A 19805-nucleotide genomic window follows, 5' to 3' on the forward strand; every position below is an offset into this window, starting at 1 on the left:
TACCAGTCGCTTTTACTGCAGTTAAGGCTCACACATTACTTCAGTATTAACAGTATTTTCTGAGTCAAATTCCATTCCCTAGAAAAATACTTCAGTGTACACACACTCCTCAGCCTAATACCAGTCGCTACCACTGCATTTAAGGCTGAACTTACATTACATTGGTATCAGCAGTAATTTCTCAGTCAATTCCATTGCTTAGAAAAATAATTTACTGCACATACCTCGTTTGCAGGGGGGCCCTGCATGCTATTCCCCTTTTCTGAAGTTACCTCACTCCTCAGAATGTGCGAGAACAGCCAGTGGATCTTAGTTACGTCTGCTAAGATCATAGAAAACGCAGGCAGATTCTTCTTCTAATGCTGCCAGAGAAACAAACAGCACACTCTGGTGCCATTTAAAATAACAAACTTTTGATTGAAGAAATAAACTAAGTTTAAAAACACCACAGACCTCTCACAACGACCTATCTTTAGTTAGGTTGCAAGAGAATGACTGGATATGACATGTGAGGGGAGGAGCTATATAGCAGCTCTGCTTGGGTGATCCTCTTGCAACTTCCTGTTGGGGAAGAGATATAATCCCATAAGTAATGGATGACCCGTGGACTAACTACACTTAACAAGAGAAAGGAATAAATATCTTCAGACACCAACTTCCCGTCCTCTATTGACAGAGGCAAAGAGAATGACTGGGGGTTAAGGGTAAGGGAAGTGACACTTAACAGCTTTGCTGGGGTGCTCTTTGCCTCCTCCTGCTGTCCAGGAGTGAATATTCCACTAGTAATTGAAATGATGTCGTGGACTCTCTATGGCCTAGATTTGGAGTTTGGCGGTAGATGGGCTGTTAACGCTACGCGGGCTTTTTTCTGGCCGCACCATAAAATTAACTCTGGTATCGAGAGTTCAAAAAAATGCTGCGTTAGGCTCCAAAAAAGGAGCGTAGAGCATTTTTACCGCAAATGCAACTCTCGATACCAGAGTTGCTTACGGACGAGGCCAGCCTCAAAAACGTGCTCGTAAACGATTCTCCCATAGGAAACAATGGGGCTGTTTGAGCTGAAAAAAACCTAACACCTGCAAAAAAGCAGCGTTCAGCTCCTAACGCAGCCCCATTGTTTCCTATGGGGAAACACTTCCTACGTCTGCTCCTAACACTCTAACATGTACCCTGAGTCTAAACACCCCTAACCTTACACTTATTAACCCCTAATCTGCCGCCCCCGCTATCGCTGACCCCTGCATATTATTATTAACCCCTAATCTTCCGCTCCGTAAACCGCCGCAACTTACATTATCCCTATGTACCCCTAATCTGCTGCCCCTAACACCGCCGACCCCTGTATTATATTTATTAACCCCTAACCTGCCCCCCACAACGTCGCCGCCAGCTACTTACAATAATTAACCCCTAATCTGCCGACCGCAAAGCACCGCCACCTACGTTATCCTTATGTACCCCTAATCTGCTGCCCCTAACACCGCCGACCCCTATATTATATTTATTAACCCCTAATCTGCCCCCCTCAACATCGCCGACACCTGCCTACACTTATTAACCCCTAATCTGCCGAGCGGACCTGAGCGCTACTATAATAAAGTTATTAACCCCTAATCCGCCTCACTAACCCTATCATAAATAGTATTAACCCCTAATCTGCCCTCCCTAACATCGCCGACACCTAACTTCAATTATTAACCCCTAATCTGCCGACCGGAGCTCACCGCTATTCTAATAAATGTATTAACCCCTAAAGCTAAGTCTAACCCTAACACTAACACCCCCTAAGTTAAATATAATTTTAATCTAACGAAATTAATTAACTCTTATTAAATAAATTATTCCTATTTAAAGCTAAATACCTGTAAAAAAAATCCTAATATAGTTACAATATAAATTATAATTACATTGTAGCTATTTTAGGATTAATATTTATTTTACAGGCAACTTTGTATTTATTTTAACCAGGTACAATAGCTATTAAATAGTTAAGAACTATTTAATAGTTACCTAGTTAGAATAATAACAAAATTACCTGTAAAATAAGTCCTAACCTAAGTTATAATTAAACCTAACACTACCCTATCAATAAATTAATTAAATAAAATACCTACAATTACCTACAATAAAACCTAACACTACACTGATCGGAACAGCCAATAGAATGCGAGCTCAATCTGATTGGCTGATTGGATCAGCCAATCGGATTGAACTTGATTCTGATTGGCTGATTCCATAAGCCAATCAGAATATTCCTACCTTAATTCCGATTGGCTGATAGAATACTATCAGCCAATCGGAATTCGAGGGACGCCATCTTGGATGACGTCCCTTAAAGGAACCGTCATTCGTCGGGAGACGCCGGAAGAGGATGGATCCGCGTCGGATGCTTCAACATGGACCCGCTCCGCACCGGATGGAAGAAGATCGAAGATGCAGCTTGGTCCGGATGTCCTCTTCTTGCCGAATAGGAGGAAGACTTTGGACCCTCTTCTGGACTTCTTCAGTGGATGTCTAGCCCCCGCTTGGGTTGGATGAAGATATCGGAGCCAGGACCGATCGGTGATACCCGGTGAGGTGAAGACAAGGTAGGAAGATCTTCAGGGGCTTAGTGTTAGGTTTATTTAAGGGGGGTTTGGGTTAGATTAGGGGTATGTGGGTGGTGGGTTGTAATGTTGGGGGGGGGGGGTATTGTATGTTTTTTTTTTCAGGCAAAAGAGCTGATTTTCTTGGGGCATGCCCCGCAAAGGGCCCTGTTCAGGGCTGGTAAGGTAAAAGAGCTTTTAAATTTATTAATTTAGAATAGGGTAGGGAATTTTTTTATTTTGGGGGTCTTTGTTATTTTATTAGGGGGATTAGAGTAGGTGTAATTAGTTTAAAATTGTTGTAATATTTTTCTTATGTTTGTAAATATTTTTTTATTTTTTGTAACTTAGTTCTTTTTTATTTTTTGTACTTTAGTTAGTTTATGTAATTGTAGTTATTTGTAGAAATTGTATTTAATTTATTTATTGATAGTGTAGTGTTAGGTTTTATTGTAGGTAATTGTAGGTATTTTATTTAATTAATTTATTGATAGGGTAGTGTTAGGTTTAATTATAACTTAGGTTAGGACTTATTTTACAGGTAATTTTGTTATTATTTTAACTAGGAAACTATTAAATAGTTCTTAACTATTTAATAGCTATTGTACCTAGTTAAAATAATTACCAAGTTGCCTGTAAAATAAATATTAATCCTAAAATAGCTACAATATAATTATAATTTATATTGTAGCTATGTTAGGGTTTATTTTACAGGTAAGTATTTAGCTTTAAATAGGAATAATTTATTTAATAAGAGTTAATTAATTTCGTTAGATTAAAATTATATTTAACTTAGGGGGGTGTTAGTGTTAGGGTTAGACTTAGCTTTAGGGGTTAATACATTTATTAGAGTAGCGGTGAGCTCCGGTCGTCAGATTAGGGGTTAATAATTGAAGTTAGGTGTCGGCGATGTTAGGGAGGGCAGATTAGGGGTTAATACTATTTATGATAGGGTTAGTGAGGCGGATTAGGGGTTAATAACTTTATTATAGTAGCGCTCAGGTCCTCTCGGCAGATTAGGGGTTAATAAGTGTAGGCAGGTGTCGGCGACGTTGTGGGGGGCAGGTTAGGGGTTAATAAATATAATATAGGGGTCGGCGGTGTTAGGGGCAGCAGATTAGGGGTACATAAGGATAACGTAGGTGGCGGCGCTTTGCGGTCGGCAGATTAGGGGTTAATTATTGTAAGTAGCTGGCGGCGACGTTGAGGGGGGCAGGTTAGGGGTTAATAAATATAATACAGGGGTCGGCGGTGTTAGGGGCAGCAGATTAGGGGTACATAAGTATAACGTAGGTGGCGGTCGGCAGATTAGGGGTTAAAAAAATGTAATCGAGTTGCGGCGATGTGGGGGGACCTCGGTTTAGGGGTGCATAGGTAGTTTATGGGTGTTAGTGTACTTTAGGGTACAGTAGTTAAGAGCTTTATGAACCGGCGTTAGCCCAGAAAGCTCTTAACTCCTGCTATTTTCCTGCGGCTGGAGTTTTGTCGTTAGAGCTCTAACGCTCACTTCAGAAACGACTCTAAATACCGGCGTTAGGAAGATCCCATTGAAAAGATAGGATACGCAATTGACGTAAGGGGGTCTGCGGTATGGAAAAGTCGCGGCTGAAAAGTGAGCGTTAGACCCTATTTTGAGTGACTCCAAATACCGGCGGTAGCCTAAAACCAGCGTTAGGAGCCTCTAACGCTGGTTTTCACGGCTAACGCCGAACTCTAAATCTAGGCCTATGTCTTTGTTAAGAAATACCAATTTTAATTATGTTTATCCCAACATTCCTAGACCACAATCAAGGTTATAAATTGCACCTGTTTACAGAAATAAGTGACAAGATCGAGCCTAAGTGAGTAAACTAAGCAAAACTACTAATGAAAAATATAATATAAAACATCTCAGTCAGCAAGACTGAGAAAAACAAATTTCAATGCCACAAGTAGGCCTAATAAAGGAACAACATAGAGTCTGTTGTTTCACAAAAAAATCATGACATATCCCCCTCATCTAGACTATGTCATGGATTTTCTGTGACACAACAGAAAATAGATGAATAATACATATAGCAATGATTTCTATTAAAGTGACAGTAACGTCAAAATTAAACTTGCATGATTTATATAAAGCATGGAATTTTAAACAACTTTCCAATTTACTTCTGTTATCAAATTTGCTTCATTCTCTTGGTATCTTTTATGGAGGAATAAAACTAGGTAGGCTAGTTTTGCAACATTATTTGTAGCTTTGTTATACAATGTTGCAAAACACTGCTGCCATAGAGAACAATAAACATGTGCACACTCCTGAGCTCTTATGAGCATACCTAGTTTTACTTTTCAATAAAAGATACCAAGAGAACAAAGCAAATTTGATAACAGAAGTAAATTGGAAAGTTGTTTAAAATTGCACGCTCTATCTGAGTCATGAACGTTTAATTTTGACTTTACTGTCCCTTTAAGTATAAGCAATTGCTTAGTGCTTTTTTTATTTCAGCAATGAAACAGACTGTTTAACATCCCTTTAAAACTTTGAAGGCTAAGAGAAAATAGAACAGAAGGTATGTGTAAAGTTTATTTATTTACTTGTGTTTATGTACATGTATTTGTGTGTGTGTATATATTTATGTATGTGTGTATGTATATGCATTTAATATATATGTGTGTATATGTATGCATGTGTTAATTTATGTCTATGTATTTATATGTGTACACTTTTATGTATGTGTATATATTTATGCATGTATGTATTTGTGTGTGTACTGTATATGTAAGTTTACATGTTTATGTATGTGTATGTATTTATGTGTTTGTAAGTATTTGTATGCAGCAGGACAGAATTAATATTGTGCATAGGCAGAAGGTAAAAGTAGAAGGGGGGAAGTTACACAAGTAAAAAATAGAGGGTGACAATATCACAATAAGCGTTTACAGGAGCGGAGTAAAATTTTTAAAGGAATGCTCAATTTGCAGCTTTCAATTTTTGTTTCAAGTTTCTTTAACACCTAGGGCCCAATTTATCAACTGGCAGGCAGGCATGAAAAATAAGAATGTCAAACCAGTAGCACAAAACACACATACATACAAAAGTTGTAATTTGATTACATTTGTTACTAACTAAAAGCCTATGTAGTGCATAAAGGAATTTACAGTTAGTCTGTTGCTACTTACAAGCTGCAGCTGGTAGAGCTGGTTCAACATGGTCATATGCTGAGGATTAATTGGCGAGGTTAATAGTGCAGGGTTAAGACCAATGTTTTTTGCTGCAAACTGCAAAAGCTGTGCTTGAACCTGTGGATTGACAACAATAGTGTTACACAATAGTCCCCAACAGAAAAGTCATGACAAATACATTAATAGAGTTAAAATACTGGCAATTGGAGTCTACCTATGTACATTTTACCATAAAAGGGCATAACTGAGTAATAACAAAGAAATTGAGTAATTTTCTATTTCACTACAATATCACATATACAGTAGCAGTTCATAATAATCAATGAAGGCCACCACAAGTAAATGCACAGTTACATATTCATCAACTTAATTTGTTGAAAGGGTAATTATTGGTGTCCAGACAATATATATTAAAGGGACAGTAAAGTAAAAAAAAATCTTTCAGGATTTAAATAGGGCATGTAATTTTAAACAACTTTCCAATTTACTTTTATTACCAATTTTTCTTTGTTCTCTTGGTATTCTTAGCTGAAAGCTAAATCTAGGAGGTTTATGTGCTAATTTCTTAGACCTTGAAAACTGCCTCTAATCGGAAAGCATTTTGACAGTTTTTCACCACTAGAGGGCGTTAGTTCATGTGTTTCATATAGATAACATTGAGCTCCGGCACGTGAAGCTCCTAAGAGCAAGCACTGATTGGCTAAAAATGCATGTCTGTCAAAAGAACTGAAATAAGGGGGCAGTTTGCAGAGGCTTAGATACAAGGTAATCACAGAGGTAAAAAGTGTATTACTATAACAGTGTTGGTTATGCAAAATTGGGTAATGGGTAATAAAGGGATTATCTACCTCTTTAAACAACAAAAATTCTGGTGTTTACTGTCCCTTTAAGCTTGCTTACCTGAGGGGATAAAAATTGAGGCACTTGAGCACGAAGACTAGGCTGGGATGAATTAAGAGGTTGCACTGGTGGCTGTTGTATGGATCTGGTTTGTGATGCTCCGCTACTGCCAAACATACCCAGATTGCCACTTTGTATCTGGTGGAAAGAAATGTAATGTTAAGCAGGCATGGTATGAACATTAAAGGGACACTGAACCCAATTTTTTTCTTTCATGATTAAGATAAAACATGCAATTTTAATCAACTTTCTAATTTACTCCTATTAGCAATTTTTCTTCATTCTCTCAGGGATCTTTATTTAAATAAGCAGGAATGTAAGCTTACGCTCCATCTTTGGTTCAGCACCTGAGTAGCCCTTGCCAATTGGTGGCTAAATGTACCCAGTGCCTAGCGCAAATAGCCAGTCCCTAGAGCCCAGTCTCTGGCTGTGTGGCGAGTAGGCCGCAACTTTGCAATTGCAAGGAGGATACTGCACTACATCTCATTTGCCCACCTCATACAGAAAGACTACACTTTCAAAGGACTGCATGTGAGAGACTACACCTTAAGAGACTGTATGGTGACATAATGTATAACCAAATGCAACATCTTTAAGAGGCTGCATCTGACACACTGTACCTTTAAGAGACAGAATGATAAGAACTGAGAAGATAAAGGAACATATTCCAGTCACATTGCCTTGCCTGTGGATTCAGTTAGTGGGCCAACTTTTGTACACTCACATTAAAACCTTAAGGTTTTTCCCAGTTTTTATGCTTAAATGACACAAGCAATTTTGGCATTTTTGCAGTTTTCTTTAAAAACATAATTTATGCTTACCAGATAAATTCTGTTCCTTCCGGATAGGGAGAGTCCACAGCTTTATTCCTTACTGTTGGGAAATACAACACCTGGCCACCAGGAGGAGGCAAAGGCACCCCAGTCAAAGGCTTAAATATCCCTCCCACTCCCTCATTACCCCAGTCATTCTGCCGAGGGAACAAGGAAAAAGTAGGAGAAAAATCAGGGTATAAATGGTGCCAGAAGAATAAGATAAATAATAGGGTGCCGCCCTTAGACAAGAAAAAACGGGCGGGGCAGTGGACTCTCCCTATCCAGAAGGAAAGGAATTTATATGGTAAGCAAAAATTATATTTTCCTTCCTAACGGCTAGATTTAGAGTTCTGCGGCCAAAGGGGTGCTGGTATTTAGAGTTCACAGAATGGCTGCGTTAGGCTCCAAAAAGGGAGCGTACAGGCATATTTACCGCCACTGCAACTCTAGATACCAGCGTTGCTTACGGATGCGGCCAGCTTCAAAAACGTGCTCGTGCACGATTCCCCCATAGAAAACAATGGGGCTGTTTGATCTGAAAAAAAACCTAACACCTGCAAAAAAGCAGCGTTCAGCTCCTAACGCAGCCCCATTGTTTACTATGCGGAAACACTTCCTAAGTCTGCACCTAACACCCTAAAATGAACCCCGAGTCTAAACACCCCTAGCCTTACACTTATTAACCCCTAATCTGCCGCCCCCGCTATCGCTGACCCCTGCATATTATTATTAACCCCTAATCTGCCGCTCCGTACACCACCACAAGCTACATTATAGCTATGTACCCCTAATCTGCTGCGCCTAACACCGCCGACCCCTATATTATATTTATTAACCCCTAATCTGCCCCCCTCAACGTCGCCTCCACCTGCCTACACTTATTAACCCCTAATCTGCCGAGCGGACCGCACCGCTACTATAATAAAGTTATTAACCCCTAATCCGCCTCACTCCCGCCTCAATAACACTATAATAAATAGTATTAACCCCTAATCTGCCCTCCCTAACATCGCCGACACCTAACTTCAAGTATTAACCCCTAATCTGCCGATCGGAGCTCACCGCTACTCTAATAAATTTTTTAACCCCTAAAGCTAATTCTAACCCTAACCCTAACACCCCCCTAAGTTAAATATAATTTAAATCTAACGAAATAAATTAACTCTTATTAAATAAATTATTCCTATTTAAAGCTAAATACTTACCTGTAAAATAAACCCTAATATAGCTACAATATAAATTATAATTATATTGTAGCTATTTTAGGATTAATATTTATTTTACAGGCAACTTTGTATTTATTTTAACCAGGTACAATAGCTATTAAATAGTTAATAACGATTTAATAGTTAACTAGTTAAAATAATTACAAAATTACCTGTAAAATAAATCCTAACCTAAGTTACAATTAAACCTTACACTACACTATCAATAAATTAAATAAATAAAATAACTACAATTATCTACAATTAAACCTAACACTACACTATCAATAAATTAATTAAATAAAATACCTACAAATAAATACAATTAAATAAACTAACTAAAGTACAAAAAATAAAAAAGAACTAAGTTACAAAAAATAAAAAAATATTTACAAACATTAGAAAAATATTACAACAATTTTAAACTAATTACACCTACTCTAAGCCCCCTAATAAAATAACAAAGCCCCCCAAAATAAAAAAATGCCCTACCCTATTCTAAATTAAAAAAGTTCAAAGCTCTTTTACCTTACCAGCCCTGAAAAGGGCCCTTTGCGGGGCATGCCCCAAAAAATTCAGCTCTTTTGCATGGAAAAAAAACACATACAATACCCCCCCCCCCAACATTACAACCCACCACCCACATACCCCTAATCTAACCCAAACCCCCCTTAAATAAACCTAACACTAAGCCCCTGAAGATCTCCCTACCTTGTCTTCACCTCACCGGGTCCCGATCTGTCCAGAAGAGCCTCCGATGTCTTGATCCAAGATGGCGTCCCTCGAATTCCGATTGGCTGATAGGATTCTATCAGCCAATCGGAATTAAGGTAGGAAAATTCTAATTGGCTGATGGAACAACCAATCAGATTGAGCTCGCATTCTATTGGCTGATCGGAACAGCCAATAGAATGCGAGCTCAATCTGATTGGCTGATCAGATAAGCCAATCGGATTGAACTTGAATCTGATTGGCTGATTCCATCAGCCAATCAGAATGTTCCTACCTTAATTCCGATTGGCTGATAGAATCCTATCAGCCAATCGGAATTCGAGGGACGCCATCTTGGATGACGTCATTTAAAGGAACCGTCATTCGGCGAGTAGGCGTCGTTAGAAGAGGATGGATCCGCGTCGGCTGGGAAGAAGATGGCTCCGCTCCGGAAGAAAGAAGATTGAAGATGCTGCTTGATAGAAGATTTCATCCCGATGATGGACTTCCGACTTCAGCCCGATGATGGATTTCTTCAGCCGCCGCTTCGATCCAGACTTCAGCCCGAGGATAGACGTCACTCTTCAGACCCCCGCTTGGGCTTGGATCAAGACATCGGAGGCTCTTCTGGACAGATCGGGACCCGGTGAGGTGAAGACAAGGTAGGGAGATCTTCAGGGGCTTAGTGTTAGGTTTATTTAAGGGGGGTTTGGGTTAGATTAGGGGTATGTGGGTGGTGGGTTGTAATGTTGGGGGGGTATTGTATGTGTTTTTTTTCCATGCAAAAGAGCTGAATTCTTTGGGGCATGCCCCGCAAAGGGCCCTTTTCAGGGCTGGTAAGGTAAAAGAGCTTTGAACTTTTTTAATTTAGAATAGGGTAGGGCATTTTTTTTATTTTGGGGGGCTTTGTTATTTTATTAGGGGGCTTAGAGTAGGTGTAATTAGTTTAAAATTGTTGTAATATTTTTCTAATGTTTGTAAATATTTTTTATTTTTTGTAACTTAGTTCTTTTTTATTTTTGTACTTTAGTTAGTTTATTTAATTGTATTTATTTGTAGTTATTTTATTTAATTAATTTATTGATAGTGTAGTGTTAGGTTTAATTGTAGATAATTGTAGTTATTTAATTTAATTAATTTATTGATAGTGTAGTGTTAGGTTTAATTGTAACTTAGGTTAGGATTTATTTTACAGGTAATTTTGTAATTATTTTAACTAGTTAACTATTAAATAGTTATTAACTATTTAATAGCTATTGTACCTGGTTAAAATAAATACAAAGTTTTTTTTTTCTCTTTCTCTTCTTCTCCTCACGTTTTTCTATTCGACTTTTTCTTCCTCTTTCTTTCTTTCTTCTTCTTTTCTTCTCCACATCCTACTGCCTGTTCTTTCCCAATTCTTGCTGTTAATTCTAACTTGATGCCTTTTACTTATTAAACTTGTTAGGGAACATTTGTTCTTATATTAGAACTTAATGATAGATTGAGACATTAGGAACATACATTGCTAAAGATTCTTGTGATGTCCCCCAACTAATTTTGTTAAACTAGACTTTATTTTGGAACACAACTTAAGGGATATTACCCTATTTCTTGAGATATCTCTCTTTAACCCAGATGTAAGAATGAGAGTAACCTATTGGTTGGCAATTGCTCCTATGTCAAAATCTTGTGCCAGCTTTGTATTATGAATACCCTTGTATTTTACATTTGAGAATTGTTTAAAGTTTGTTTTTATGCTGATTGTTTTACTTGCATTTTCTTTGTATTGACTTATGCTTAATAAAGCTTTAAAAAATAAATAAATAAATAAATACAAAGTTGCCTGTAAAATAAATATTAATCCTAAAATAGCTACAATATAATTATAATTTATATTGTAGCTATATTAGGGTTTATTTTACAGGTAAGTATTTAGCTTCAAATAGGAATAATTTATTTAATAAGAGTTAATTTATTTCGTTAGATTTAAATTATATTTAACTTAGGGGGTGTTAGGGTTAGAATTAGCTTTAGGGGTTAAAAAATTTATTAGAGTAGCGGTGAGCTCCGATCGGCAGATTAGGGGTTAATACTTGAAGTTAGGTGTCGGCGATGTTAGGGAGGGCAGATTAGGGGTTAATACTATTTATTATAGGGTTATTGAGGCGGGAGTGAGGCGGATTAGGGGTTAATAACTTTATTATAATAGCGGCGCGGTCCGGTCGGCAGATTAGGGGTTAATAAGTGTAGGTAGGTAGCGGCGACGTTGGGGGCGGCATATTAGGGGTTAATAAATATAATATAGGGGTCGGCGGTGTTAGGGGCAGCAGATTAGGGGTTCATAGGGATAACGTAGGTGGCAGCGGTGTGCAGTCGGCAGATTAGGGGTTAAAAATTTTTAATAGAGTGGTGGCGATGTGGGGGGATCTCGGTTTAGGGGTACATAGGTAGTTTATGGGTGTTAGTGTACTTCAGAGCACAGTAGTTAAGAGCTTTATAAAACATAATTTATGCTTACCTGATAAATTTATTTCTCTTGTAGTGTAGTCAGTCCACGGGTCATCCATTACTTATGGAATATATCTCTTCCTAACAGGAAGCTGCAAGAGGATCACCCAGCAGAGCTTGCTACATAGCTCCTCCCCTCACATGTCATATTCAGTCATTCGACCAAAGCAGACGAGAAAGGAGAAACCATAGGGTGCAGTGGTGACTGGAGTTTAATTAAAATTTAGGTCTGCCTTAAAGACAGGGCGGGCCGTGGACTGACTACACTACAAGAGAAATAAATTTATCAGGTAAGCATAAATTATGTTTTCTCTTGTTAAGTGTAGTCAGTCCACGGGTCATCCATTACTTATGGAATACCAATACCAAAGCTAAAGTACACGGATGAAGGGAGGGACAAGGCAGGAACATTAAACAGAAGGAACCACTGCCTGAAGTACCTTTCTCCCAAAAATAGCCTCCGAAGAAGCAAAAGTATCAAATTTGTAAAATTTTGAAAAGGTGAGAAGCGAAGACCAAGTCGCAGCCTTGCAAATCTGTTCAACAGAGGCCTCATTTTTAAAGGCCCAGGTGGAAGCCACAGCTCTAGTAGAATGAGCTGTAATCCTTTCAGGAGGCTGCTGTCCAGCAGTCTCATAGGCTAAACGTATTATGCTACGAAGCCAAAAAGAGAGAGAGGTAGCCGAAGCCTTTTGACCTCTTCTCTGTCCAGAGTAAACGACAAACAGGGAAGAAGTTTGACGAAAATCTTTAGTTGCCTGCAAATAGAACTTCAGGGCACGGACTACGTCCAAATTATGCAAAAGTCGTTCCTTCTTTGAAGAAGGGTTAGGACACAGTGATGGAACAACAATCTCTTGATTGATATTCCTGTTAGTAACTACCTTAGGTAAGAACCCAGGTTTAGTACGCAGAACTACCTTGTCTGAATGAAAAATCAGATAAGGAGAATCACAATGTAAGGCAGATAACTCAGAGACTCTTCGAGCCGAGGAAATAGCCATCAAAAACAAAACCTTCCAGGATAACAGCTTGATATCAATGGAATGAAGGGGTTCAAATGGAACGCCTTGAAGAACATTAAGAACTAAGTTTAAGCTCCACGGCGGAGCAACAGTCTTAAACACAGGCTTAATCCTAGTTAAAGCCTGACAAAAAACCTGAACGTCTGGAACTTCAGCCAGACGTTTGTGTAGAAGAATAGACAGAGCAGAAATCTGTCCCTTTAACGAACTAGCAGATAAGCCCTTTTCTAAACCCTCTTGTAGAAAAGACAATATCCTAGGAATCCTAACCTTACTCCATGAGTAACTCTTGGATTCGCACCAATATAAATATTTACGCCATATCTTATGGTAAATTTTTCTGGTAACAGGCTTCCTAGCCTGTATTAAGGTATCAATAACCGACTCCGAGAAGCCACGCTTTGATAGAATCAAGCGTTCAATCTCCATGCAGTCAGCCATAGAGAAATTAGATTTGGATGTTTGAAAGGACCCTGAATTAGAAGGTCCTGTCTCAGAGGTAGAGACCACGGTGGACAGGACGACATGTCCACTAGGTCTGCATACCAGGTCCTGCGTGGCCACGCAGGCGCTATCAGAATCACCGAAGCTCTCTCCTGTTTGATCTTGGCAATCAAACGAGGAAGCATCGGGAATGGTGGAAACACATAAGCCATGTTGAAGACCCAAGGGGCTGTCAGAGCATCTATCAGCACCGCTTCCGGGTCCCTGGACCTGGATCCGTAACAAGGAAGCTTGGCGTTCTGGCGAGACGCCATGAGATCTAGATCTGGTTTGCCCCAACGAAGAATCAGTTGAGCAAAGACCTCCGGATGAAGTTCCCACTCCCCCGGATGAAAAGTCTGGCGACTTAGAAAATCTGCCTTCCAGTTCTCTACGCCTGGGATGTAAATCGCTGACAGGTGGCAAGAGTGAGACTCTGCCCAGCGAATTATCTTTGAGACTTCCAACATCGCTAGGGAACTTCTGGTTCCCCCTTGATGGTTGATGTAAGCCACAGTCGTGATGTTGTCCGACTGAAATCTGATGAACCTCAGAGTTTCTAACTGAGGCCAAGCTAGGAGAGCATTGAATATTGCTCTTAATTCCAGAATATTTATTGGGAGGAGTTTCTCCTCCTGAGTCCATAATCCCTGAGCTTTCAGGGAGTTCCAGACTGCGCCCCAGCCTAGAAGGCTGGCGTCTGTTGTTACAATCGTCCAATCTGGCCTGCGAAAGGTCATCCCCTTGGACAGATGTGGCCGAGAGAGCCACCATAGAAGAGAATCTCTGGTCTCTTGATCCAGACTTAGTAGGGGGGACAAATCTGAGTAATCCCCATTCCACTGACTTAGCATGCACAATTGCAGCGGTCTGAGATGCAGGCGCGCAAATGGTACTATGTCCATTGCCACTACCATTAAGCCGATTACTTCCATGCACTGAACTACTGACGGGTGTGGAATGGAATGGACACGGCAAGCATTTAGAAGTTTTGATAACCTGGCCTCTGTCAGGTAAATTTTCATCTCTACAGAATCTATAAGAGTCCCTAGAAAGGGAACTCTTGTAAGTGGTAATAGAGAACTCTTTTCCACGTTCACCTTCCACCCATGCGAGCTCAGAAATGCCAGAACTATCTCTGTATGAGACTTGGCAGTCTGAAAACTTGACGCTTGTATCAGAATGTCGTCTAGGTACGGAGTCACCGCTATGCCTTGCGGTCTTAGTACCGCCAGAAGTGAGCCCAGAACTTTTGTAAAGATTCTTGGAGCCGTAGCTAATCCGAAGGGAAGAGCTACAAACTGGTAATGCCTGTCTAGGAAAGCAAATCTTAGGTACCGATAATGATCCTTGTGAATCGGTATGTGAAGGTAGGCATCCTTTAAATCCACTGTGGTCATGTACTGACCCTCTTGGATCATGGGAAGGATGGTTCGAATAGTTTCCATTTTGAATGATGGAACTCTTAGAAATTTGTTTAGGATTTTTAAGTCCAAGATTGGTCTGAAGGTTCCCTCTTTCTTGGGAACCACAAATAGATTTGAATAGAATCCCTGCCCGTGTTCCGTCCGCGGAACTGGGTGGATCACCCCCATTAGTAAGAGGTCTTGTACACAGCGTAGAAACGCCTCTTTCTTTATTTGGTTTGCTGATAACCTTGAAAGATGAAATCTCCCTCGTGGAGGAGAAGTTTTGAAGTCCAGGAGACATCCCTGAGATATGATCTCCAACGCCCAGGGATCCTGGACATCTCTTGCCCAAGCCTGGGCGAAGAGAGAAAGTCTGCCCCCCACTAGATCCGTTTCCGGATAGGGGGCCCTCTCTTCATGCTGTCTTGGGGGCAGCAGCAGGTTTCTTGGCCTGCTTGCCCTTGTTCCAGGACTGGTTAACTTTCCAGCCCTGCCTGTAACGAGCAACAGCTCCTTCCTGTTTTGGATCGGAGGAAGTTGATGCTGCTCCAGCCTTGAAGTTACGAAAGGCACGAAAATTAGACTGTTTGGCCTTTGATTTGGCCCTGTCCTGAGGTAGAGCATGGCCCTTACCTCCCGTAATGTCAGCTATAATTTCTTTCAAGCCGGGCTCGAATAAGGTCTGCCCTTTGAAAGGAATATTAAGCAATTTAGATTTAGAAGTCACGTCAGCTGACCAGGATTTAAGCCATAGCGCTCTGCGCGCTTGGATGGCGAATCCGGAGTTCTTAGCCGTAAGTTTGGTTAAATGTACGACGGCATCAGAAACAAATGCGTTAGCTAGCTGAAGTGCTTTAAGCTTGTTCATAATTTCATCCAATGGAGCTGTGCGAATGGCCTCTTCCAGAGACTCAAACCAGAATGCCGCCGCAGCAGTGACAGGCGCAATGCATGCAAGGGGCTGTAAGATAAAACCTTGTTGAACAAACATTTTCTTAAGGTAACCCTCTAATTTCTTATCCATTGGATCTGAAAAGGCACAACTATCCTCCACCGGGATAGTGGTACGCTTAGCTAAAGTAGAAACTGCTCACTCCACCTTAGGGACCGTCTGCCATAAGTCTCGTGTGGTGGCGTCTATAGGAAACATTTTCCTAAATATGGGAGGAGGGGAAAAGGGCACACCAGGTCTATCCCACTCCTTGCTAATAATCTCTGTAAGCCTTTTAGGTATAGGAAACACGTCAGTACACACCGGTACCGCATAGTATCTATCCAACCTACATAATTTTTCTGGAATTGCAACCGTGTTACAATCATTCAGAGCCGCTAATACCTCCCCTAGCAATATGCGGAGGTTCTCAAGCTTAAATTTAAAATTAGAAATCTCTGAATCCAGTCTCCCTGGATCAGATCCGTCACCCACAGAATGAAGCTCTCCGTCTTCACGTTCTGCAAACTGTGACGCAGTATCTGACATGGCTCTCACCTCATCCGCGCGCTCTGTCCTTAACCCAGAGCTATCGCGCTTGCCTCTTAATTCTGGCAATTTAGATAATACTTATGTCATAACAGTAGCCATGTCTTGCAAAGTGATTTGTAAGGGCCTCCCTGATGTACTTGGCGCCACAAAATCACGCACCTCCTGAGCGGGAGGCGAAGGTACTGACACGTGAGGAGAGTTAGTCGGCATAACTTCCCCCTCGTTGTCTGGTGATAATTTCTTTACATGTAAAGATTCACTTTTATTTAAAGTAGCATCAATGCAATTAGTACATACATTTCTATTGGGCTCCACATTGGCCTTTAAACATAGTGAACAAAGAGATTCATCTGTGTCAGACATGTTTAAACAGACTAGCAATGAGACTAGCAAGCTTGGAAATACTTTTCTAAATAAATTTACAAGCAATATAAAAAACGCTACTGTGCCTTTAAGAAGCACAAAAAGCTGTCACAGTTGAAATAACAATGAACCAAAATAGTTATAACAACCAATTTTTCACAGTAAATGTATTAAGTTAGCAAAGGATTGCACCCACCAGCAAATGGATGATTAACCCCTTAATACCCAAAAACGGATTAACAATTTAATAATTAACGTTTTTCTCACAGTCAAAACACACTGTCACAGGTCTCTGTGACTGATTACCTCCCTCAAAATGAATTTTGAAGACCCCTGAGCTCTCTAGAGATGATCTGGATCATGGAGGATGAAGTAGACAGATTGTGACTGAATTTTTACTGCGCAAAAAAGCGCTAAAATAGGCCCCTCCCACACATATTACAACAGTGGGGAAGCTCAGAAAACTGTTTCTATGCAGAAAACAAAGATGGCCATGTGGTAAAAATCATGCCCCAATAAGTTTTATCACCAAGTACCTCACAAAAAACGATTAACATGCCAGTAAACGTTTTAAACATACATTTGAAAAGTTATGAAGTGTTATTAATAAGCCTGCTACCAGTCGCTTTTACTGCAGTTAAGGCTCATACATTATTTCAGTATTAACAGTATTTTCAGAGTCAATTCCATTCCTTAGAAAAATACATTCAGTATACACACACTCATCAGCCTAATAAAAGTCGCTATCACTGCATTTAAGGCTGAACTTACTTTACATTGGTATCAGCAGTATTTTCTCAGTCAATTCCATTCCTCAGAAAAATAATTTACTGCACATACCTCTTTTGCAGGGGGCCCCTGCATGCTATTCCCCTTCTCTGAAGTTACCTCACTCCTCAGATGAGAACAGCCAGTGGATCTTAGTTACGTCTGCTAAGATCATAGAAAACGCAGGCAGATTCTTCTTCTAATGCTGCCTGAGAATAAACAGCACACTCCGGTGCCATTTAAAATAACAAACTTTTGATTGCAGAAATAAACTAAGTTAAAAAACACCACAGACCTCTCACAGCGACCTATCTAGTTAGGCTGCAAGAGAATGACTGAATATGACATGTGAGGGGAGGAGCTATGTAGCAAGCTCTGCTGGGTGATCCTCTTGCAGCTTCCTGTTAGGAAGAGATATATTCCATAAGTAATGGATGACCCGTGGACTGACTACACTTAACAAGAGAAACCGGCGTTAGCCCAGTAAGCTCTTAACTACTGACTTTTTTCTGCGGCTGGAGTCTTGTCGTTAGATTTCTAACGCTCACTTCAGCCACGACTCTAAATACCGGCGTTAGAAAGATCCCATTGAAAAGATAGGATACGCAATTGACGCAAGGGGATCTGCGGTATGGAAAAGTCGCGGCTGGAAAGTGAGCGTTAGACCCTTTCCTGACTGACTCCAAATACCAGAGGGCGGTAAATACCAGCGTTAGGAGCCTCTAACGCTGGTTTTGACGGCTACTGCCCAACTCTAAATCTAGCCGTAAGATAGGGTGAGTCAACGGCTTCATTCAATAATGTTGGGAAAACTATACCCAAGCTCCAGAGGACACTGAATGAATAACTGGAGGGAACAAAAAGGAATAGGCGGACCCTATTCTGAGGGCACCACAGCCTGCAAAACTTTTCTCCTGAAAGCTGCTTTAGCCGAAGCAAAAACATCAAACTTGTAAAAATTAGAAAAAGTGTATAAGGAGGACCAGGTAGCCACTTTACAAAACTGATCCATAGAGCCCTCGTTCTTAAAGGCCCAAGTCGAAGCCACTGCTCTAGTGGAATGAGACTTTATGCTCTCAGGAGGATAATGTCCTGCTGTCTCATAAGCTAAGCGGATGACACTCCTTAAGCAAAAAGATAGGGAAGTCGAAGTAGCCTTCTGCCCCTTACGCTTCCCCGAATAGACAACAAACAAAGAGGAAGATTGTCTAAACTCCTTAGTAGCTTGAAGATAGAACTTCAAGGTGTGAACCACATCCAAATTGTGAAGTAAGCGTTCCTTCGATGAAGAAGGATTAGGACACAAGGAAAGGAACCACTATCTCCTTATTGATGTTGCGATCTGACACAACCTTAGGAAGAAAACCTAATATAGTATGTAAAACTGCCTTATCTGAATAAAAAATTAGATAAGGGGGCTCACATTGCAAAGCATAGATCTCATAAACTCTGCGCGCAGAGGCAATAGCCAATAAAAAGAGAACCTTCCAAGATAACAATTTGATGTCAACGGAATGCAGAGTCTCAAACGGAGCCTGTTGCAAAACACAAAGAACAAGATTTAGGATCCAATGAGGAGCCCCAGATCTAAACACAGGTCTGATCCTAATCAGAGCCTTAAAGGGACACTGAACCCATTTTTTTACTTTCGTGATTCAGATAGAGCATGCAATTTTAAGCAACTTTCTAATTTACTCCTATTATCAAATTTTCTTCATTCTCTTGGTATCTTTATTTGAAAAGCAAGAATGTAAGTTTAGATGCCGGCCCATTTTTGGTAAACAACCTGGGTTGTTCTTGCTGATTGGTGGATACATTCACCCACCAATAAACAAGTGCTGTCCAAGGTTCTAAACCAAAAAATGGCTGGCTCCTTAGAATAGATGCCTTCTTTTTCAAATAAAGATAGCAAGATAATGAAGAAAAATTGATAATAGGAGTAAATTAGAAAGTTGCTTAAAACGGCATGCTCTATCTGAATCACAAAAGAAAAAAAATTGGGTTCAGTGTTCCATTAACAAAGGACTGCACATCTGGAAGCTCAGCCAGTCTCTTGTGCAATAAAACCGACAGGACCAAAATCTGTCCCCACAGGGAACTAGCAGAAAGGCCCTTTTCCAGTCCATCCTGGAGAAAAGATAAGATCCTGTCAATTTTAACTCTGTGCCAGGAAAAACCACGCTTTTTACACCAGAATAAGTAGATCCTCCACCCTTTGTGGTAGATACACCAAGTAACTGGTTTACAAGCTTGAATAAGAGTATCAATGACACTTTAAGAGAAACCTCTCTTAGCTAAGACTAAGTGTCCAATATCCACGCAGTCAGCCTCAGAGAATCTAGATTTTGATGAACAAATAAACCTTGTAGCAGCAGGTCTCTGCGACAAGGCAACTACCAAGGAGGA

The 19805-nt window shown here is 40.3% G+C and overlaps 1 protein-coding gene across 1 annotated transcript in view; it reads right to left on the reverse strand.

Moving 5' to 3' along the window:
* The window catches only part of TNRC6C (trinucleotide repeat containing adaptor 6C), a 1532250-nt gene that overhangs the window by 474951 nt on the left and 1037494 nt on the right, over positions 1 to 19805 (reverse strand). The window contains exons 12-13 of the mRNA XM_053709646.1: positions 6648 to 6785; positions 5745 to 5864 (exon numbers count right to left, since the gene is read on the reverse strand). Of these exons, the coding sequence (XP_053565621.1) occupies positions 5745 to 5864; positions 6648 to 6785 (258 nt within the window). The remainder of the gene's footprint in view (positions 1 to 5744; positions 5865 to 6647; positions 6786 to 19805) is intronic.

The sequence above is a fragment of the Bombina bombina genome, chromosome 1 (genome assembly GCF_027579735.1).
Source record: "Bombina bombina isolate aBomBom1 chromosome 1, aBomBom1.pri, whole genome shotgun sequence".
NCBI lineage: Eukaryota > Metazoa > Chordata > Amphibia > Anura > Bombinatoridae > Bombina > Bombina bombina.